Source organism: Parambassis ranga, chromosome 2, assembly GCF_900634625.1.
Source record: "Parambassis ranga chromosome 2, fParRan2.1, whole genome shotgun sequence".
Lineage (NCBI taxonomy): Eukaryota > Metazoa > Chordata > Actinopteri > Ambassidae > Parambassis > Parambassis ranga.
In genome coordinates this window covers 45,253,657-45,275,311 of record NC_041023.1, presented here as the reverse complement: position 1 = coordinate 45,275,311, position 21,655 = coordinate 45,253,657, and the positions used below count along the sequence as shown (strand labels likewise).

Here is a 21,655-nt window from a genome sequence, read left to right as displayed (position 1 = left end):
CACTAAGAACCGGTCTGATCCACGCAGCAGCAACAAGAGTCCTGAAAGGTGACGGCAGTTTAGGACTAACCAGGGCTGGAATCTCCCGGTCCACGTTCCGGCTCGACCAAAATTCTGATCGGTCGACTTTTTGTAGCGTTAATTTCATCAGGAGGACTGTACCGAGTGCTAATGGGGGGTGTTTTCGGAGCACCGTGTCACAGGTAACAGTCGATCTTTGAACGCCCCCCTTGTTGTCACTACTTTGGTTTAGCCCGACCCACTAGTGGGTAATAATGAGCAGATAAATGACTACTCTTTGTAGTGTTTATGTTATAATTTGTTAAACTCCCCCACCGTAGTCAGGAAGCAGAGAGGAGCGACAGCTCCAGGGACGAGCAGCTTTATTCTCTCATTGTTCGCGCTGTATTTTCACGACCATAAGGCGCACCTAAAAGTCTAAAACTTTTCTCAAAAGTCAGCCGTGCACCTTGTACTTCGGTGCGTCTTGTGTATGGGTTGAGTACCAGACACAGGGACGTGATATGTAAACTACGGACGCTGAACGCCACGTTATACGTACACTACGTATTTTTTCCACGTATCACCCTCGCTGCTGATCTGCGACTCCATGCGCGCCCATCTCGCCGCTGGTGTAAAAAAACCAGGTGAAGCAGACGAATTCGGAGCTTGCCGTTATCCCGGGAGGGTTAACCAAGGAACTCTTGGAGTAAACGGGGCGTTTACAGTTAAGTTGCGAGCGGCGTGGGAGCGATGGATGGCAGGCGGCGAGCACAGTTTTTACCAAGACTGGGAGGCAGCGCCGGGCGAGTTACGCCACCGTATGTGAGTGGATTGTGGACGCATGGACTCATGTTTCTGCATTGACTGTTGTTCGAGCTTTTGTGAAAGCCGGCATGCTGTCTGAACAGCCAGCCGGCAACGACAGTGACTCTGACAGCGATGCGAGGGAAGCTGGTATGCGTATCCTTTTTATTTACGTACTGGTATGTTTTAGTGTGCATGTGCCTTATAATGCGGTGCGCCTTATGGTCGCGAAAATGTCCAAAGGACCGCAAACATTGTCGTATTTTACCAGGAGGGCTGTGACGTTAGTCGGAGGACTTCAAACTCTTACACTGAAGTCAAAAAGACGGCGTGGATCATCAGCTGGGATGTTTGGATGGAGTTGTGAACGGGTGTGGTTGGTGTCTGTGTGTTTACCTCCTCCAGTTCAGCCACCTTCTCCTGCAGGTCCATCCTGGCCGTGTACTCCTCCTCCCATCTGCAGCACAGGACGATCACATGATTACAATCACAGGCTTCATCACGCAGACGTTCACAGTCCCAGCTCAGCAGAGCTGCCTGACCGACCTGCAGCGTGCAGCTGTGTGACGAGTTACATAAGCAGAGACCATGAAGTGAGCGCGCAGAGCAGCAACAGCAGGCTGCAGCACTCGGTCTCTGTGGAGAGAAACAAACAGAGAGGCTGCAGGACGAGGGACGATCGATCTGACACACCAGCAGCAGCATGGCTGTCTGGAACGCTGAGAGCCGATCGGCAGTCTGAACACGAGGCTCTGCAGCGAGGCTGCCGGCGTCACTAGATTTTACAGAGTACGCAGCAGCTGCATCATCTGTGATGACGTTAAAACGGCCGAATGACGATGCAGCAGGCTGACGCTCAGCCAGAGAACAGCAGCGACATGAATTTGACGCGTTCTCTCCAAGCATCAAGTCATTATTGATTAACCACTGATCCCAGTGACAGACAGATTAACCTTGATCTGACCCTGAACTACACACAGCTGCTGCTCGGTCATGGCTGCACGCAGAGAGAACTCCGACATGTCTGTGAGCAGAATGACACAGAAACACAGACGCTCTCTGAATGTTGGTCATGTGACTGCTGCTCACATGTGAGTCCATCATGGCTTCCTGCTGAGGAGGGCAGCACTTTTAGAAATCAGCCTCTTTCTGTCTGCCTTCAAGGTCATGGCATAAGTCACTGTACTCACACACAGAGCAGCTTCACCATCCCTCTACCACAGGAGGTGACAAGGTTTGTGTTTAGGGATGAAGGTGATAATGACGGTGATGATGATGATGATGATGATGATGTCAGATGAGGGTGTGTGTGTGCGGGCGGAAGGGGAGATGGATGAGGAGTCAGCAGGGAGGGAGAGAAATGTAATGATATTCAGAGAGGAAAGGGGAGATGGAAAAGGTTGAAAGACAAAATGGAGACAGAGAGATGGCAGACTGGGTGACATCACTGCTGGCGGTCACAGGCCGGTGCTGCATTGCAGGTACTGACAGAGGAGAGGAGGAGGAGGAGGAGGAGGAGAGGAAGAGAGGAGGTGAGGACTCATGAGAGAGGAACACAAACAGCTCATGTTAAACTTCTCCCTGGGTGCTTCCTCCCAGGAGAGGGGGCTTCACGCGCAGCTCAAGGAAGAGGCATTAACCGGTTTGGTGTCCATGCACGCCACCAGGAGCTCAAATATTCTCCATATTCATAGAGTCAGAGAGCAGCTCTCTGGCAGCCAGTGAAGCATCCTGCTGCTTCTGCAGTCCATGTGACTGAAGGTTCGTCCTGCAGAGGCCGACGCAAAGCTGTGAACGGTGCAGTTTTTTAAATGGTGTCAACAGGCACCAGTGCACGAGAAAGAAACAGGTCAGCAGCAGAGAGGCAAACAACAACGCATCTTTAAAGATCACCTTTTACTTCACAAATGCTCAAACTCAGACAAAGGTCACATCCATTCTGGATTATTCCAACATCCTATTTATTGATTTGTTATGAAGTTAATGCCGGGCCTATGTTTGAGAATGTTATTAAAGACAAACCAAGGACACATTTCCTCAGTGAGGACTGTGAAGTCTGCTGAAAAACACCCCACAAAGCAAAGCGTGCTCATTGATCCGCCCTCACTGCCCTGGTAACAGAGACCTTCCTGGACGTGGAGACCCCACTACCTCTGAGAAGGATCAATCAATAAAACCTTCAGCACTAATGGAGACTGTGGAACAGAAGCATTTATTTTAAAATTGTTTCCCCTTCAACAAAAACTGAGCAGAGTGATTGATCATTGAACATCGCTGGTCCTGACTCCTGATTGTAGCACCCAACACTAATCAATACTTTGTGGGTTGAGACTGATATCCCTCTCAGAAAACGATCCAGATCAGACCAAAATGATCCCACATGAAGCTTCTACAACCAACTCAAGTATAGTACCACTGACCACAGCATGAGCTCACACACAAACATATTCAGTATCACATAAGAACCCCCTGACCTCAACACTGAGCCTGTGAACGCTGGTACATGATCTGACGCTCCACCCTGATCTATACAGAACAAGCCACAAGACCTCCTCCGCCTTCTTACCTTCTCTTGTATTCGTCCCTTTCTCTCTTCACCTTCCCCAGCACGTTGTACAGCGCCCTGATCTCCGGTGTGATGGTGTCGATCTGGACCCCGACGCCGTCCGGGTGTGTCCAGGAGACACACGACTCCCTCCGGGAACCGAACCGCCGGGTGTGGTTGAAGGACCAGATCGTTCCTGGGAGGAAGCGTGGAGGAGGAGGAGGTGGTGGAGGCGGGAGGCTTGTGTTGTTGGTGTTGGTTCCGGTGTGGTACCTCTCGTTGATGTTGGTGATGGTTCTGGTTGGGTCGCTGGGGCTCAGAGCTGGGCTGATGGTGACGTTGGAGTTTGAATCCGTGTTGAGGTTTCCCAGCAGGTGTTTGTTGTCAAACAGAGGAGGGGGGTTCAGGGTGGGAGACAGGAGGCCGCCGGGCAGGTAGGCTGGGTTGTTGGCGTTGTGGAGAGAGATGAAGCCCGGCCTGGTTGAAATAGGGCCAATAAATCCGGTCTGGACCCCCATATCTTTAGTCAGCGGCTTGTGGTGTCCATCCCCTCCGCTGTTCTCCTCCAAAGCTTGCTGCAGCTGCTTCTCCAGGACTTTGTTCCTGCGCTCCAGCTCGTGGACTTTGGCCAAAAAGCAGCGGAAGCGCAGGTTCAGGGTCTTCAGCACGCTGATGTTGGATCCCAGGTCGTTGCGCAGTGCCGTGGCCGCCGGGGGCACACGGGGCAGGGGGTTGCTCAGGTGCAGGTAGGCGAGGCCTGACGGCGGCAGGGCGCCCAGGTCCAGCCCAGAAAACCCATCAGGCCCAAATCCACCGTGGTCACCCAGGAAGTAGCCCGGCTCCGGGATGGCTGAGTCGGCTTGGCCCGTCATCGGGTGATGATGCTGCTGCTGCTGCTGATGCTGATGCGGGGGCAGGAAGCCGCTCTCCCCCAGGACCGGATTCATGCTCGAATAGGAAAATCTGAAGTGCTCGAAATCCGGCATGAACCCAGACTTCTGTAGGTGCAGCTCTGCAGGTAATTCTGGTCAAATCCGGTTATTATTCTGAACAGGAGCCAGGCCCAGGAGCCTCCCTTTAAGTCTCAGCCTTGCGTCAGGGAAGCTGTGAGGTTAGAAAAACGCTTTATGAGCAGCAGTAATGACAAAACCCCACACAGATCCATCACAGTCTGAAAAAGGTGCAGCAAATCCTGGAGCCTGCAGCAAAACGAGCTTACCCGGCTCACGCAGCATCATTTCCTTTATTCTAAGACACATACTGAAGCGCACATGAAATATAATTGCTTTAAACAGCGTTAATATTTCATACCTCGCAGTCCCGAGTACAAAACAGGAAGTGTGTGTCCAGTTACTGAGGTGGGAACCAGCAGCGATGCAGCAGAGCGCAGGAATCAACACAAGTGACTGACTGCGGCTGTGGGTTACCGTACTGACGCTAAAAGAAGCGCACCGAGGCAGCTCCGGCTACCGTAATGCCCATAGCAGACGTACACAAATCAAACAGACGCCCAAACATAGGGATTTAAATTGTTATTGTTGTTAGGGTTATGCTAATATACGTCACCGTTAGGAGGGTGAGTCCGTTTATCAAACAAACTAATGGACGAAAAACATTTAGTCTGCTGGGAAGTAAAAAGATTTGAACTCCGTTCTGTTGCTACGTCCGTGTTCCTTCCAAGATAAAAACAAATATGGCGGCGGCCCGCGGACTTCCGGGTGTATCAATAAAGTATGGCTGCATCGAAGTACGCGCTTAATAAAATAAATAAATCAGAATTAATATATGTGTGTGTGACTATTTTCACTGTAACGACGAGATGAAGCCCGGAAGCTTTTCATCTAATGTGTTAAAATAAAAAATTAATTTCTCCCCCTGCTGGTCAAAAGCCTTCATTACCATTTCATTGCTGCCTATTTGCAGAAATGGTTTTAACAATAAGCGGAAGGTTGGTGGTTCGATCCAGCTCCTCCCCAAGTGAGAGCAATGCACTCACTTGGTGTGTGGTGCTACTTACTTTTAAAGCAATTTCCTTTCCTCTTATCTTTTATTTTTTTCTGGACTATATTCTATTTTATTCTATTTAACTCTTGCTCTGACTGTCGGTGTTGTATTGCTGCTGGTATCCAAAGGGGTTAATAAAGTCTGTTCTATTCTATTCTGGGATTATTAAAGTATTAAAAAAAAAACAGACATCAGCTTGTTAAGAACATTAAGATATCATCACTGTTTTCATGTTGATTCTTACTTAGCAGGTGTCACAATCATCTGAATTTGTGTGGAGTGACAGCTCCTCCCAGAAACTACATCTCTGGGTTTGATGAAATCTAATTAAACTTTGGAGCCTTTCCCGAACTGATGATGAAATATGTTGCATCAAACTGATTCATTTTCCACAAACTGAAGACTTTAATACGTTTAGTGCAACAAGGCCGTTCAGAACAACACGGCTCAGAGATGGACGCCACCCTGAAGAGAGCAGATGTGTCTTCATCGTGTTCGTCAGTTGGCAGATGGCACGGCGGGTTACAGGTGAACGGGGAATCATCGTGACTTTTACTCCTTTGAGAACATGTGCTGGACCAGGTCGCACACACGGTTGCTGTAGCCAAACTCATTATCGTACCTGCAGGAAACCAGAGATTAGAGATGAAGACAAGTCTGAGCAAGAGGCCGCCACCCCGTCCTGTGTCACGTGCCGGGTCACTCACCAGGACACCAGCTTGACAAAGTTGTCGTTGAGTGCGATGCCAGCGCCGGCGTCAAAGATGGAGGAGTGGGGGTCACTGTTGAAGTCTGTGGACACGACCTGAGCAGGAAGAGGTTAAATCAGAATGAGGTGCAGAGACTGAGGAGAAAGTGCAACGATGCCTCCGTCCGTGGGGTTATTCAGAGAGGTGCTGCCATCTAGTGGAAGGTTCGTGCCTTACACCGGTCTCTGTTACCTGGTCCTCTGTGTATCCCAGAATTCCCTTCATGGGTCCCTCAGCGGCAGCCTTGATGACCCTCTTGATGTCATCATACTTGGCCTGAAAGTGTTTTGAGATTATAAATCTACAAAGAACATTCACAGATTACAGACTTTACCAGCTCTGCACTTACGGGCTTCTCCAGCCGGACCGTCAGGTCAACCACAGACACGTTGGGGGTGGGGACACGGAAGGCCATGCCGGTCAGTTTCCTGGTACAACAGCACACTCAGAATCAGACATGTTGAACTGAAGATTGATTTTGTTCTTTAATCCCTCCACCTTAGGTCAAAGTTACCCGTTCAGCTCAGGAACGACCTTCCCGACAGCCTTAGCTGCGCCGGTGGAGGCAGGGATGATGTTCTGAGAGGCTCCACGGCCGTCTCTCCACATCTTACCAGAGGGACCGTCGACAGTCTTCTGCGTGGCGGTGACGGCGTGGACGGTGCTCTGATGGGAGAGCGAGAAGACCAATCGGAGAAAGAGACACAGATAGTCCAAAACATGTAAATAATCTTAATCTGATCGTCAGTGTTTGATCGTTTACCATTAGACCCTCAACGATGCCGAAGTTGTCGTTGATGACCTTGGCGAGCGGAGCCAGGCAGTTGGTTGTGCAGGAGGCGTTGCTATGGAGACCGAGCAGGAACAAACATGTAGCTAACAACACATGATGCGCAGACACAAGGTGCGATGTAAGCGTCAGCGTCTCGGCTGCAGAGACTCACCTGACGACCTTCATGGAGTTGTCGTACTTCTCGTGGTTCACGCCCATCACGAACATGGGAGCGTCCGCGCTGGGGGCAGAGATCACCACCCTCTTAGCGCCGCCCTTCAGGTGAGCCTGGGCATCAAACATTAAACGCATACACAACACAAACAAAACTGTGCAGTGGCTGTTGGAGGTGAACCTACAGAGGCCTTCTCGATGGTGGTGAACACACCGGTGGACTCCACGACGTAGTCAACGCCAGCGTCCCCCCACTTGATGTTGGCGGGGTCCCTCCTGCACGTGGATGACGGACAGCAGAGGTCAGACACTGCGAGCTGGAAACAAACTGTTTAAACAGGAAATCGGGAGCTGGTTACGCACTCGTGGAAGACCGCGATGTGCATGTTTCCGATGACCAGCTTGCCGCCCTCGGCCTTCACCTCCCCGTGCTTCCACATGCCGTGGGTGGAGTCGTACTTGAACATGTAGACCTGCAGGACGACACCGAAACATGGGACATCCAAGAAGTCCTGTGAGATTTAAAAGCTAAAACCTCACAGAGGAGAACAGGTTAACCGTTGGTGCTCTCACCATGTAGTCCAGGTCAATGAAGGGGTCGTTGATGGCCGCCACCTCCACCTTACCACCTGTGGCGGCGGCGCGGGTCACCAGACGGCCGATACGACCAAATCTGAAACACAGAAAGAGGTGGTTAACAGGGAGGAGGAAGTCTTCAAGTCTTAAATTATAATCTGGGTTACTGATTTTTATTTCTGCATCATTACGTAAACAAAACCTCTCTGACCAGCAGGGGGCACTGAACCCCAGCACACAGAGGACAGCCGGGCCTTACAAGGCCTGCCAACATTCAGGAGGATGACAATGGTTGGCACCAGCAGCCAGAAGCCTGTTTAGACCTAATATGGGTGTCCCCCCTGGTGGTGCCGGTCCAGGATCAGCTCAGCAGCTGCTGCTGCTGCTTCACACAGACACAGTAATCTCTTAAGTCTAAAAGGAATGTGACTGAGGGGAGACAGAGAGGGGGCGCCAACCGTAACACCACAACACTCCCAGACTATAAATAACCAGAGAATAGACGGGTCCGGTCCAGAATCCTGTCCTGCATTTAGAGATGCTCACAATCATCAACCAGACCAATCATTATTTAATATGATTCATTAGCCTCAAATATGGCAACATGTTTATTGACTCACTCTTGGAGCCCGCCCTCAGGTGGACCCTGGAGGAACTGCAGTTTTTATAAACACTTCCATGTTAGCTTACGTTCTTTACCCTGGAGGATCCTGCTCAGTTTCAACCCTTTATACTGAAAACATGATGGACGTTACCACAATCACTGCCATCAACGCTAACATGAAGAGCGCCCCCTATGTGACAAGAGCTTCCGAGACTAGATGAAGGGAAAGAAACGTTGACAACTTGTTACATAAACAGTCAATGGAGACGTGAATTTTTAGTTGCAGCGTTCAGACCTACTGTTCCCTCACTCGCTCTCCCAGATTAAAACCTGTGCAGACACACAACTCATGACACACAGTCTGGATTAAACAACTCACCCGTTGATTCCGATCTTCACCATGTTTGTGTGTCGGTCTGGTCCTGACAGGAAGAGGAGAGAGAGACACACACTGACATTAGCTTCTGCTACAGAGCAGCTCACCATGGAAACACACACACACACACAAACACACAAACACACACGGATCAAAGAGGCAGCTGCCGTGTTTTTCAGTGTAAACGCACCCGGACTGTACCGTGTCTGGAGGAGTCCTCAGCCTCACAGGAAGCAGTGACAGCGCGGGGACGAGCAGCGGCAGAGCAGCCATTTATACCTGCCGCGCGTCGCCGAGGCCACGCCCCTCCGCTGACGTTGCACGCCCGCTGCCTGTCAGAGAGTTCATGAAACTAATTAAATGGTTAAAAGAAGGTTTCTACGTCTCCGTAACAGACACAAACTATTTATCACTGCTGGCAATGACTTCTCGCTCCGTGACATTTGATCAGCGTGACGCCTAATGACGTATTTTCTGATAAATCTCATTCCTCCGCCAAGAAAAGTAGTTCCTGAGCGGAACAGGAAGCTAAACAAAGCGGTTGCTAGTTAGCAATAGCATAGCTGGTATTTTTTTTAATTTTTCTTATGTTAAAAAGTTTAAAATAGGAAATAACACAAATAAAAGTCATCAGCACTAAAACCCCCACATTAATACATATTTTATTTTATTTTTTTATACTTATATTATACTTTTATTACTATAATAATAAAAATAATAAAGTAATAAAAATCAAATTAAAGCATTTTTTTAAAAAATAAATTCAATGAATGATTATGAAATTAAATGAAATGCATAAATAAAGAATTGCATGTATAAAAATAATATGTATGACCATGAATTTGTCAAAAGATTATGTGTGTGACTTTTTTAAAGATTAAATTAGCTTCATCAACAGTACTGTCCTTGGCTTGATTGTGATTGGTCCTTCCGCACTTCCTGTCCAGGCTCATGTGATGGAGCTACGTGAAGTTCAGCACACACACACACACACACACACACGAACATGGAGGGACAATACACGTCTTTAGGTCAGTGAGTGTGGACTGAATGTCAGACTATAAATATCCTGCTCTCAGCTCTTCATTATCGTCTCCATAAATCAAAGGACGTGTGTCACATGTGACGGCGAGCTCCAGGTCAAGGGGATGGCGAACGCCATCTCTGGGTGCGTTCCAGCTGCACTGATAACTCCCATCATCTGATCGAGAACCAGAAAGTGGAACCTGGTTGCTATGGAAACCCCAGCGGTTGGTTATTATTTCAGGTCTTCCTGCTGTGCAGACTGTATGAACACTTCCGCTGCTCCTGACCTGACGCCCCCTCCTCTTCCTCTTCCTCCTCTTCTGCTCACTGCTGCTTCACCCTCTGACTGTCACTGCAGGCCAGATGAAACCTCCACCTCCATCCACAGAGGAGTGAACAAACCTTCTCAGTCTTCACGGCTCCTTTTCTTTCTCACCTGAAGTTTTTAAAGACATGAAGCATGAGTGAAGAAAGAGAAGCGACATGAAAAGCATGGAGACGAAGAGGCTGAAGGAACCCGAGAAGAAGATCAGTGTAACCACCTACACTCTCCTCCGAGTCGCTCCAGGAGGCTCCGACTGTTGATGGGGTTGACCTTTAATTTGAGCATTTTCATACTGACATTTACAGCGTTTCCTTTTCGTTAGAGAGTGTGACAGCAGAGAGAGAGAGAGAGGAAGAGACAGACGAGGTGCAAAGGTCAACAAGTAAGATTTGAGCCTAAACGACAGCAAGTGGGCGACGAAACCTGCTGAGCCACCCGGACGACAAACAGGCCGAAACTTCCACACAGCCCGGCGACACGGCGACGATTCACACACCAGGACACGTCAGAGCAGCTGAAACATCTGAGCCATAGAATAAAAACATCACAAATAAAAGAGAGGACCGAGAGTCTTCATCTAAAAACCCTCCACTGTCCTCTAAACACTGCTCTGACTTACATATGTGACATATGTAGCACCCCCTAGTGACAACTCAAAAAATATTGTTATTAACTTATGAACTGTATGAGTTCAATAGCTACAAATTTAAGTGAAGAAATAATTTTACACATTTTACATAATAAAAAATGTAAAATTAAATAAAATAAAAAATAAAAACAAATAAAAATAAGAAATATGCAGAATACATAAAAAATATGAAAAATAATAATAATTCTACATAAGAAAACAAATAAAACCTACCTGATAAACACATCCGGTCAGAAGGAGGGACCTCGGTATCACTGCTGGGCCTAAAAGGTGTCAGAGGGTCCAGCATCCTGAGGGGTCACCTGTGTGGTCCAAACATGAACATGTAATGCTTGTTCTGGCCACACGGGGGCAACACAGACCTTGAAACGAGCAAACAGCTGCTCAGTCACACATCCACATGTTGGTTTTCAGGCTCCACCTGCTGTCTTAGCTGCTCCACCGTGTCCTCCTGCTGCTCATCTGGAGGCTTTGTGGAGCTGAGGTAATAAAGATGGAGCGAGGGTGGAGCGCAGCAGGAGAGCTGCTCTGTCAGGTTGATGTTACTGAGAGCTGTTTGAATCTCACGTTCAAAAGGTCACCAGAGATCGAACGACTAACCCAAACAGCAGTGTGTGATTATCTTGTTTAAATAAAGGCCTGCCGCCATTTTAAACCCCCCCCCCCCCCCAGGATGAGGCCATCAGTCTTCATCCAGCCGCCGCCTCTCGGACTCTCTCCTGGCAGACGAGCAGCGTGGCGTCCTTGTGTCGTCCTCTGTTACAGGAAGGGGCCTCTAATCAGCTCTGCAGAGAGGATGCTGGGATAACTGGCAGGAAACCAGGTGAGCGGAGGTAAATGAGACGTGCTGCTGAGGCAGGCTGGGGTGTGTGTTTGTGTGTGTGTGTGTGTGGGCTTCACATTCATAATCCATTCACTTAGTTGTTTCAGTGTTTGCACAGTGAAAATACACGGCGTTTACAGAATGACATTTAAAGAAGCATTTCCAATAACTGGTGTCAAAGGTCATGAATGAGAGAGAGTGTGTGTGTGTGTGTGTGTGTGTGTGTGTGTGTGTATGTTTTCCACGACACCTCGTCCTGCAGAGGAAAGTGAGACACTTGTTCTCTCCAGCTGGATGCTCTCAGTGATCTCCACCCTCAGGAGTGTTGGACGGTCGGCGACACTGTGAGCAGAAAACAAACAGTATTGATCCTGCTGGACTGGAGTGCGGGATCAATCGCTCTGGCATTTACTGTGAGCTCGGTGAAGCCTATAAGCTGCTGCTGGACTCTGTGTGTGGGTGATGGTTGTCATTCATACACTGCTGCAGGGGGACACACCACTGGGGCGTCATGTTGGAATGAAGGTTGGAGGAAAGTAGCAGCTCCAGCAGCAGCTCCAGCAGCAGCAGCTCCAGCAGCAGCTCCAGCAGCTCCAGCAGCAGCTCCAGCAGCAGCTCCAGCAGCAGCTCCAGCTCCAGCAGCTCCAGCTCCAGCAGCTCCAGCTCCAGCAGCAGCTCCAGCTCCAGCTCCAGCTCCAGCAGCTCCAGCTCCAGCTCCAGCAGCTCCAGCTCCAGCTCCAGCTCCAGCAGCTCCAGCTCCAGCTCCAGCTCCAGCAGCTCCAGCTCCAGCTCCAGCAGCAGCTCCAGCAGCAGCTCCAGCAGCAGCAGCTCCAGCAGCTCCAGCAGCAGCTCCAGCAGCAGCTCCAGCTCCAGCAGCAGCTCCAGCAGCAGCTCCAGCAGCAGCAGCTCCAGCTCCAGCTCCAGCAGCAGCTCCAGCAGCAGCTCCAGCTCCAGCAGCTCCAGCAGCAGCATCAGGACCCATGAGAGAAAACAGAAGAGTTAACCGAGCCTCAGCTGCTGTCATCAAACACAGACGAGCTGGTGAACTCAGATGATTCGTTCAGCAGCTGGTGGAGACCAGAGACAGTCACACCTGCTCTGACTCTTCTACTTCTAGGTGTTCTTCTGTCTGAACACGCACGCTGAGCTCATTGATAGATTTGGCCAATGATTCGTGAATCAGCTTGTGTGTGTGTGTGTGTGTGTGTGTGTGGAGGCCTCTTTTAGTAGTCAAGGTGAGCAGTTGAGGAGTGAGTCCTCCTGTCTCAGCCAAGGACAGGATTACCCAGCAGACAGCCCCGTTGCTGCCTTCACCTGGTCCTGACCCGCTGTCCGTCCACACACACACACACACGGCTTCCTCTCACCATCTTCTAACCTGCAGAGGTGAGATGAGGGCTTCAAACACTGAAACACAGAATGAAGCACAGCTGGAATTTTGACCCCACTTCGTCACAGTTTTGATTCTGATCCTCACATCAAGCTCTTTGTTTTTTTCTGAGATGCCACCACTAGAGGGAGCTCCACACTTTGATAACTTCAGTCTCCAGAGCACCGAATGAGGATTAATCCGCTGCTGAAAATAGTCCCAAACCGCTGCACCGTCCCTCCCCGTGTGTGACACCTGGACTCTCAGTTCTCAGTCCAACAGAGATGAATGATGGGACATTCTCCTCATTTCTCCAGTTTTGTGAGGACACCTGTCCAAAACACAGACACAAAAATGAGACGTTCATTCAACAACAATCCAACAATGACTGTCCTCTGTCCCCCACACACACACAGCTATAAATACTTAGCATCATGTTTGTCTTCATATGCTGAAACATTTCTCCTTCTTGTCAGCTCCTATTATTTTTCTGCTTCTTTCTCACCTTACCTCACCCCTCTCCCCTCACCCCTCTCCCCTCCTCCTCCTCCTCCTCCAGCTCCTTCCTCTCAGCAGAATACTAATAACCCTCCTCTCCCTCTTTCTATCCATCTCAAGTTTTTTTTTCATTCCTACAGAAGCTCATATAAATTTTCTCTGCCTGAATTCTCCCTCCTCGTCTCCGAGCATGACTCATAGACTGTACCCTCCTCCTCCTCCTCCTCCTCTTCATCCCTCCATCCTTTCACTCTCAGGGGCAAGTTTTATTTGGTAAGCATCCACAGTTGCTCGGGGTTTCTGCTCCCTCCTTCCTCTTTCTATGTTTTTTTTTTAAAATCTTCTTCCATAATGAGAACTTTAAATTTTAACATTTTCCTCGTGATGAGGCAAACACAGGACTCTCTGCACCACACTTCATGCAATATGCAGGACATCACGTTGTCATGGTGACATCTGCCAGCAAATCTGAATTTAAAATCTGATGTTACCTGCAACGTGCAGTTTTTGTTTTTGGGTGTGTGGGGGGGCAGGCGTCACCTCGGCTGTTAAAACAGAAGCTAAAAGCAAAATGAGTCACAGGAAGTGGAGGTGCTGACGACAGCCGAATACTTAAAGAGCCAGAAATCTGAAAATATAAACAGCGACGATGAGCTTTATATTTCAGGTTTTTGTTTTCAAAGTGTTGAAATCCAGCAGCTGAAAAATGAAGCTGCAGTTCCTCAAATCTCCACTTGAGGGCTGCCTCTAAAAGTTAAAACTGTTTTAATCTGTCTGCTGCTCTCACCAGAAAAACAGGTTTCTACAGTGTAGAGCGGCCTAAATGTTAACGCTTTGTTAGCTGGAAGCTAATGCTACCTAGGTGGGTTGTTACTTCCTGTGTAGGCTGATTCTGTAAAATTCCACTGCAGGTGTGTGCTGAGGGCGAGGGTGTCATGATCCTCGCTCTCGGACGCCCCTTGGTGGTTTCTCCATCCATCCTGGCTGGAGGATCAGAGAGTTTTATTCCACCTGAGTGAAGCTGAGCGGGTATTGATGGGCTTTCCTCTCTCTAACAATGGCGTACAGCTGTTCCCCTCCTCCAAACATCTCCGCCCGCCTCCACCCGCATGAATATAAAAACAGGCAGTGATTCAGCTGAGGAGCGCCGGCGAGGAAGGACGGGCGCTCCCGATTCTATTAACTCAGATCTCCGATTCAGACGGCGGAGCAGAAGTACAACTCGTCTCTCTGAGCTCCACGCAGTCAATAAAAGAACTGACGGCTGAGCTGCAGCAGGGGAACTCTCTGGGGGTTCCTCCAGGTTCATAATCAAACATTTATATGAAGGATGTGGCTGAGATTTAAAACATGAGCAGTTTGTGATGAAATCACAGCAACGTTTTAACACTGGGGGGTTATTATGATGTCTGCTGCTGTTCAGGGTCTCTTTGTTGAGACTCATCAGGTGACAGTGAACGTCATACCCCGTTCACACTGAGAAAATCAATCCGGCTAGAGCGGGTATCTAGATATATCCTTTCTGAGTGTGAACACCGCAAATCCAGCTTCATCCAGCATGTTTGCTGTCCTCCAAACCACTAGGTGGCGCCTCGTAATATACAGAGTCCGTTCACGCCGCACGTAGGACCGCGTGTGCACATGCGTCATGCGTTTTCTTGTCCCGTGTCGCGCCCCGTAAACCGGAAGTAGCATGTCGCTAACCAAAAGTAGCGTGTCGCTAACCGGAAGTAGCATGTCGCTAGCCGGATTCGCTCGCCACGTTTGCGTTCACACCTGAGCCACATTTGAGCCAATCTGGCTAGATCCACCTCTCATGGGTGGATCTAGCCGGATTGCAATCAAACTGGATACAGCTGGATTCGAGGTGTTCACACTCACAAAAAAAACATCTGGATTGATCTGGATGCGGCCGAATCCTGCTTAAGCCACATTTTTTTCCCCAGTGTGAACGGGGTAGGAGGGGGATCTAGCTGGATTGGCTTACATCTGGCTCAGGTCTGAACGCAAATGCAGCTAGCGAATCCCGCTAGCGACGTGATACTTCCGGTTCACGGGGACAGTGTCCGGGTCACATACAAAAGCTGTATGTAAACAACCGTCGAACTACGACAACTTTGCCCCGAGTTTATTTTCCACAGGACTACAAAGGAATAAACTGCTTTTTGAACCAAAAAAAATGAAAGAAAAAAAAAAAAAAAAAACGTACGACGCATGCACACACGGCCCTACCCCAGCCTGAACGGACTCTGTATATTACAAGGCGCCACCTAGTGGTTTGGAGGACAACAAACAAGCCGGGTTAAGCCGGATTGAGTGGAAGCTAACTAGTTAGCATGACTTCTTCAGTAAATATCTAAAGACAGCAGCTCAGGAAGACCTGCTCTGAACACCACCCACAGCTGTTCTGGTTCAGTGTTGATGCTAAGCTAACAGGACAAGAGAGGAACTGTAACTCTGTGTGAACTAACGCAGCCTCCTCACCTGACATGATCATCAATAAACGGACATGTTATTTTAATCAGTCTGTGCTAAAACCTGCTAACAGAACACTGCCTGGGCAGCGTCTCTGCAGAGTGGAGCGGTCAGAGAGAAAACCTGAAGAAAACCTGCTCCCGACCAGGGTATGCTAACAGACTGGGTTACCACGGTAACAGAAGGTAAAACCGGTTCATTATCTTATTTTATTTTTTATCTCAGGTTTGATTTAACTCCGAACATGCTGAGAGTCTCCAGTAAAACCTGCTTTGTTTAACAGATGTGATCAATATCCACTGCTGTTTAAAACCTTTTGACTAATTGCAGATATATTTACATGACGAAATGCTAATGCTAAGCTAACATGCTTAAAAACCTCCACACCGCAGACATGATTAGTCAATAAGGATGATCATCTTTTCAATGATCTGACTGATTGATCCTTCACCCCCCCCTATAAAAAAACAAAAACAAAACAAAACAAAACAAAACAAAACAAAACAAAACAAAACAAAACAAAACAAAACAAAACAAAACAACATGTAGAACAGATCACATCATAAAGGTGACGTGGAGTCTGAGGATCCACTGCAGGGTCACAGGTGGCTCACACAGGAGGCTTCATAGAATCCGTGTGAAACTTCAGTGTGTGTGTGTGTGTGTGTGTGTGTGTGTGTGTGTGTGTGTGTGTGTGTGTGTGTGTGTGTGTGTGTTTTGAATCAGGCAGTTTGTTTGTTTGTATTCATGCCAAAGAGAGAGAGAGCGACATCAACAATGACTGAGGGAAACCAGAGTGTGTGTGTGTGTGTGTGTGTGTGTGTGTGTGTGTGTGACGACGGTACGGCGAGAGAGAGAGAGAGGGAGAGAGAGCGAGAGAGGGAGCGACGCGGATGACACGCACGCACACACCCGCTGTGCTTCTCACATACGGAGGAGAGGAGGACAGTGAGGGACGAGACAGGGAGGAGAAAGGAGGACAAGAAGAAGAAGAAGAAGAGGAAGAGGAAGAAGAGGAGGAGAGCGGGAGCCGCAGAGGAAGAAAGAGGTCCGGGGAGAAATGGATTTTATTTTCCGTGAGCTGCACGAGCCTCTGTAAGACAACATGGGCTGCATCGGATCCCGGACGATCAGTAAGGACACGCGCGTGATGTTGCTGCCATGTGGAGTGATGGGTGCGTGCGTGCGTGCGTGGGGAGCGTGAAAGAAATGTTGAGTTTTGCAGCGCGGCACAGGTGCACAGGTTACTGTAGGGATTACTATCAGTGTGTGTGTGTGTGTGTGTTGGGGAGAGGCGGGACAGACAGGATGTGAGCGGAATGACACGCGCTTTGACGCTTTTGTCTCCACATGGATGACACCGGCCGCGTGCGTGCATGCGTGTGTGTGTGTGTGTGTGAGAGACCTCCGCCTTGACATATAACTAAGGTCATTGCATGCTGAGTGTCTGAGAACCCCCCCACTTTCCTCACCCCTTCCTCCCCTCTTGTCTCCCCATCTACTGTGCGTCATGCAGCGACGTAATAAATTGAAGACGCAGGCAGCGCACACCGGGAAACACACACACACACACACACACACACACACAGTTCTGAGCAGGAAGCTGCGGGACTGGCTCGTGCAGGATGAGTCAGAGGCGCGGGGTAAACTCAGGTGTGAGGATGAACATGTAGGTCATTTTCTGCAAAGTCAACAGCGCCCTCCGCTGTAGGTAAACTCAGAGCCGCGGAACATAGAACATATCTGCAGTTTCCTGGCAGCCGCGGCGCCCCCTGGTGCCCGGGTCGTAGGTCGTCTATAGTTTATCTGGAACTCCACATATACAGTTATACGGCTGAAACTACATCAAAACTTGCAGTTTCTCAAATGGCCACTTGAGGGCGACTTCACAAACAAGCCGATCCTCATGAAACTGTTAAAATGTCCAATAAACACGTCAAATTTTCAGGATCGCGAAAACTGTACGAGGGGGTGGGTTCAGGGCGTGCCCTCTTTGAGTGACAGGTGCTGTCATGGTCCACCTGTTTTGCCCGTATTTGGATTCACCAGGAGTTCAGGTGGTGATTCAGGAGCAGCTAAGATGACTCGAGCCTCCACACGGAGCTTTGAGACCACATCTAGACCCACACTGTGGAGGTGTTCAGTATGTTATTACCACAGGAACCTCCTCCTCAGTCCCTCATTGAGGGACCTCTTTAGGTGGAGGAACCTACAGGCTGTATTAGGCCTCACTGGTCTGTGTGGAAGGGGCGGATGAGGTGTTGTCGTCGAGCCTTTAACATCTGTGTTCCATCTGACAGTTGGAGAATTTAAAGGGAATTAGCACTGATGCTAGCGAGGTAGGCTGGTTCATGGTACTACCCCGTTCACACTGGGGAAAAAATGTGGCTTAAACAGGATTCGGCCACATCCAGATCAATCCAGATGTGTTTTTTCTGTGTGAACACCTCGAATCCGGCTGTATCCAGTTTGATGTTTGCTAGGTGGCGCTTCGTAATTTCAATTCACCTCTCATGGGTGGATCTAGCTGGATTGAAATTACGAGGCGCCACCTAGTGGTTTGGAGGACAGCAAACATGCTGGATGAAGCCGGATTGATTGCGGACACAAGTGTGTGCTAGCCAGATTTGAAAATAGGTCTGAACACATCCAGCTTAAAGGCTGTCTGGGCTCAATCCTACTCTAGCTGGACTTGTGAACGGGGCCACATTAACCCTTCCATGCACACAAAAGGACACTGGGACAGGCAGCCAGACCGGGGATCAGACCCTCACAGCTTTGGAGCCCCTGAGCCACGGACACTGCTTTTCATTTCTTCAGAAGCCTCTGCTGCTCAAAGAACACATGGCCACCGTGTGTGTGTGTGTCATCAGCATGCTCATGTATGCACACACACTGTACCTCCCTCCGTCCTCTTTAACGCACCATCAAAGCCTCATCAGCTCCTTCATCGAAACAAATGGAGGCTGCTGGAGGATTTCAATAAATACAGGGAGGGGAGGACGTGACCTTTGAGTGTCATTGAGCCGGGCGGGCGGGCGGCGAGGGATGGCGGTGGAACGTGGAGATCATCTCATGAGTGCTTGTGTTTTATCTCCACTGGCTGTCTCCCTCTGTTCTTTTCTCTCGTCATTATTTGGCATGTCGGAGCAAGATCAAAGAGTTTAAAGCAGCTTCCTGACTCCGGCTGATATTTGATATTTTTGGGTTTGTGTGAGTCTGAACACACCGGAGACACAGCAAGAAAGTAAAGTGAGGAATTTCATTAATGGCAGGACTGAAGGTCTGAGTTCAGTCTGTCTGATGCTGCTGGCTGTGAAGCTGGACATTTTAACATGGAGGTCTGTGAGAGGTCTGACTCACTTTTAGAGACAGGTCTGTGGTCACTGCAGCAACTGCGGTTTTTTCATTTCTTAGTCCAGGAGGCTGAACATGCCATCAGAACATGCCATGTGCAGAACACGCCATCAGAACACACCCTGCGGGGGTGCAGTAAAGTTCGGTACCTGCAAAAGGAACAAATCCTTAACCCCAGAACCCTGTTAGCATGTTAGCTCTTCCTGTCCCCTCAGTGTGTGTTCTGAATGTTAGCACTTCCTGTCCCCTCAGTGTGTGTGTTGAATGTTAGCATGTTAGCATTTCCTGTCCTCAGTGTGTGTACTGAATGTTAGCATGTTAGCATTTCCTGTCCTCAGTGTATGTGTTGAATGTTAGCATGTTAGCACTTCCTGTCCCCCCTGTGTGTTCTGAATGTTAGCATGTTAGCACTTCCTGTTCCTCAGTGTGTGTTCTGAATGTCATTAAAGGTCATCCAGGTGTTTGTACTGTAGAAGAGGTCAGAGCGGTGAACCTGGTGGTGCTGATGGTGTAGTCATGTGACCATGCTGTAGCTGGTTGATAGCTTAGCATTAGCTTTTAGCTTCTGGTGATCATATTCAGGCTTCAAACATCATAAAGTGGATTTCATTAGTGAAGATGATCCTGCTGAACTACAGCTGCGAGGATCAATAACTTTTTTGATTTTCTGTAATATTCCAAAAGGAGGAATCCTATTGGCTGTTGGTGGAGTGATGCTAACTTCCTGGTTGGACTGTATAAATCTGCTCTGTATAGCTTGTAGCTTGTGGATGAGGTTTCTATGAGGACACTCATTATCATTCTTTTTCCACCCATAACAAGCTTCTCTACTTTTTTCTTTACAAAAAAAATGTACATATTCACACAACCACAGGGGGCGCTTTAAGGCTGTAAACATTAAAAATCAATCAGAAGACTCTTCAAGGATGTAACAATGAAAACGTACATACCTGGAAGAGGAGGATGCAGCCTTCATATCACCAAATGTTCCTAAAACATAAAGAGAAGCGAGCGGATATTAACGAGGAGCGCGGACATCCTTTTTATTCATTCGTGGAGAATTAACTCTTCAGCATGTGAATGCAACAGATGTCCTCTGTGACCCAATCCCAGTAGGTGTCCTGAGTTTTTAGAGTGAGCCGCAGATGCTCCACAAAGTGTGAAAAATCCGTCTTTCTGTGGGTTTAATGATTTAAACCGGAGTGTGATCCTTTAATTAGAAGACTGACTGTGAAAACAGAGGTTTATATTTAGCTATGAGATTCATTTATTTTCATTAAAGCACCAGGATGCAGACCTGATCTGATGGATCAGTGCCATGGATCGGGGGGATCGGACCGCCTGCAGAATGCTTTCTGCTGCCTTTCTTGTGCGGAGCGTCTATTCTTATATTAGGCCTGAGTGAGAGCGGCTGCTGCTAAAAATAGACCCGGGGTAAAGGAGGGAGGTCAATGAGAGACGGAGGGAGGGGAAATGTTACAGTAAATATGGGTCAACAGCGCTCCGTCTTTCCTCGTGTCACGCCTCACCTTGGATTTTGTGTCTCGTCAGCGTGTTAATCTGCAGAAAAGACAGCGTTGTGTTGTTGTGTGTGCTTGTGTTGCCACAGTGACGCTGCAGTATCATGGAGGCTCCCTCTGTCAGCGCTCCATTCTTCCCCTCAGCTGTGTGCCATTTAGCATGGCTGCCTGTCCTTACACTCAATTATCCTCCAGTTACAGCGGAGCTGATGTTCAGCCGTCATCACTCAGAGAGAAGAGGCTGTCAGGCAGAGAGGGGTGCGTCTCAGACTCCTCGCTGTCTGATCAGAGCCAGACAGGCGGCGGCGGACTAACGCCACCGCTTGCAGAGCAGGAACGGACACCGCGGATTGTTCTCGTCCTGTATGACAACAAAACGTCTCTTTGTGGTGGTTTGTTGTGCGTTTTTGTGAAGGAGTGATGCTTCACCTCTTTAGCTGCCTCTCGCTCCGTCCACCGCCTGAGCTTCGCTGACGGCAGGAAGAGCTTCCAGCGACTGTTTCCAATCCTGCAGACCTCTCCGGCCGTTTACTGAATGTCCACTTCAGTTCCGCCGCACTCGTATTTACAATAATTGCAGTGAAGTGCAGCTGCGGAGACACAAAAGCATCATGTGTTAGTCACCGTCACACGAGGACACCCAGAGGAGAGTTTTTTAGTAAAAGAGAGGTAACACAGAGCAGCTCAGTGAGAGTCAGGGTGCTGAGGTCCTTTCTTTCTGTCACTGCTGCTCTGCAATTAAGTCAATTACAAGTTGTAGTACCTTCACCTGACAGAGGGGGCGCTGTTTTTTTTACCGTGACACGTTCAGGGTAAACAGAAAAGTGTAGAAGAGTAAAGAGTGATTCTGTTTCATCCAAAGCAGAAAGATGAGCGGTGGATGGAGGGTGTAGTCTGTGCTGGAGCCAGCCGGATCAGGTCCGGCACCGCTCAGGTTAAGACTGGAACCTTTTGAGCGGGTTGTTTTTCAGTTTGGATTTCTGGTTGAAGTGGCACAAAGGCCACT

At 48.9% G+C, this 21,655-nt stretch overlaps 3 protein-coding genes and 2 long non-coding RNA genes across 9 annotated transcripts in view; 1 reads left to right on the top strand and 4 right to left on the bottom strand.

The window, feature by feature from the left end:
* Positions 1 to 4,733, bottom strand: part of LOC114448906 (intermediate filament family orphan 1-like) — an 8,906-nt gene extending 4,173 nt beyond the window's left edge. For both annotated transcript variants that reach the window (XM_028426150.1, XM_028426157.1), the window contains exons 1-3: positions 4,664 to 4,733; positions 3,374 to 4,456; positions 1,204 to 1,264 (exon numbers count right to left, since the gene is read on the bottom strand). In XM_028426150.1, the coding sequence (XP_028281951.1) occupies positions 1,204 to 1,264; positions 3,374 to 4,338 (1,026 nt within the window). In that variant the 5' untranslated portion in view covers positions 4,339 to 4,456; positions 4,664 to 4,733. The remainder of the gene's footprint in view (positions 1 to 1,203; positions 1,265 to 3,373; positions 4,457 to 4,663) is intronic.
* A 1,072-nt stretch (positions 4,734 to 5,805) lies between these two features.
* LOC114449667 (glyceraldehyde-3-phosphate dehydrogenase-like) lies at positions 5,806 to 8,953 on the bottom strand. Of its 4 annotated transcripts, none has more exons than XM_028427488.1 (12): positions 8,798 to 8,947; positions 8,611 to 8,653; positions 7,625 to 7,724; positions 7,415 to 7,524; positions 7,237 to 7,327; positions 7,050 to 7,165; positions 6,869 to 6,950; positions 6,620 to 6,771; positions 6,455 to 6,533; positions 6,298 to 6,381; positions 6,064 to 6,161; positions 5,806 to 5,978 (listed from the first exon to the last, which is right to left on the bottom strand). In XM_028427488.1, exons 2-12 carry the CDS (start codon positions 8,631 to 8,633, stop codon positions 5,909 to 5,911), a joined length of 1,005 nt encoding a protein of 334 aa, XP_028283289.1. In that variant the 5' UTR covers positions 8,634 to 8,653; positions 8,798 to 8,947; the 3' UTR covers positions 5,806 to 5,908. The 4 variants fall into 4 exon arrangements, with proteins under 4 accessions (XP_028283289.1, XP_028283313.1, XP_028283297.1 ...); XM_028427512.1 differs by having other exon boundaries at positions 5,909 to 5,978; positions 7,050 to 7,153; positions 8,798 to 8,953; XM_028427496.1 differs by having other exon boundaries at positions 5,909 to 5,978; positions 8,809 to 8,866.
* A 1,255-nt stretch (positions 8,954 to 10,208) lies between these two features.
* LOC114452614 (uncharacterized) lies at positions 10,209 to 11,982 on the bottom strand. Its single transcript, XR_003672292.1, has 4 exons — positions 11,843 to 11,982; positions 11,681 to 11,772; positions 10,821 to 11,415; positions 10,209 to 10,481 (listed from the first exon to the last, which is right to left on the bottom strand). It is a non-coding gene; the product is annotated as an uncharacterized LOC114452614 (long non-coding RNA).
* Positions 11,983 to 12,954: 972 nt separating this feature from the next.
* On the bottom strand, positions 12,955 to 20,943 carry LOC114452629 (uncharacterized). The gene is made up of 4 exons (XR_003672297.1): positions 20,659 to 20,943; positions 20,080 to 20,119; positions 19,136 to 19,278; positions 12,955 to 13,130 (listed from the first exon to the last, which is right to left on the bottom strand). It is a non-coding gene; the product is annotated as an uncharacterized LOC114452629 (long non-coding RNA).
* LOC114450286 (protein FAM131B-like) overlaps positions 16,737 to 21,655 on the top strand; it is a 34,659-nt gene continuing 29,740 nt past the window's right edge. Inside the window, exon 1 of the mRNA XM_028428308.1 lies at positions 16,737 to 16,905. Within this exon, the coding sequence (XP_028284109.1) occupies positions 16,878 to 16,905 (28 nt within the window). The 5' untranslated portion in view covers positions 16,737 to 16,877. The remainder of the gene's footprint in view (positions 16,906 to 21,655) is intronic.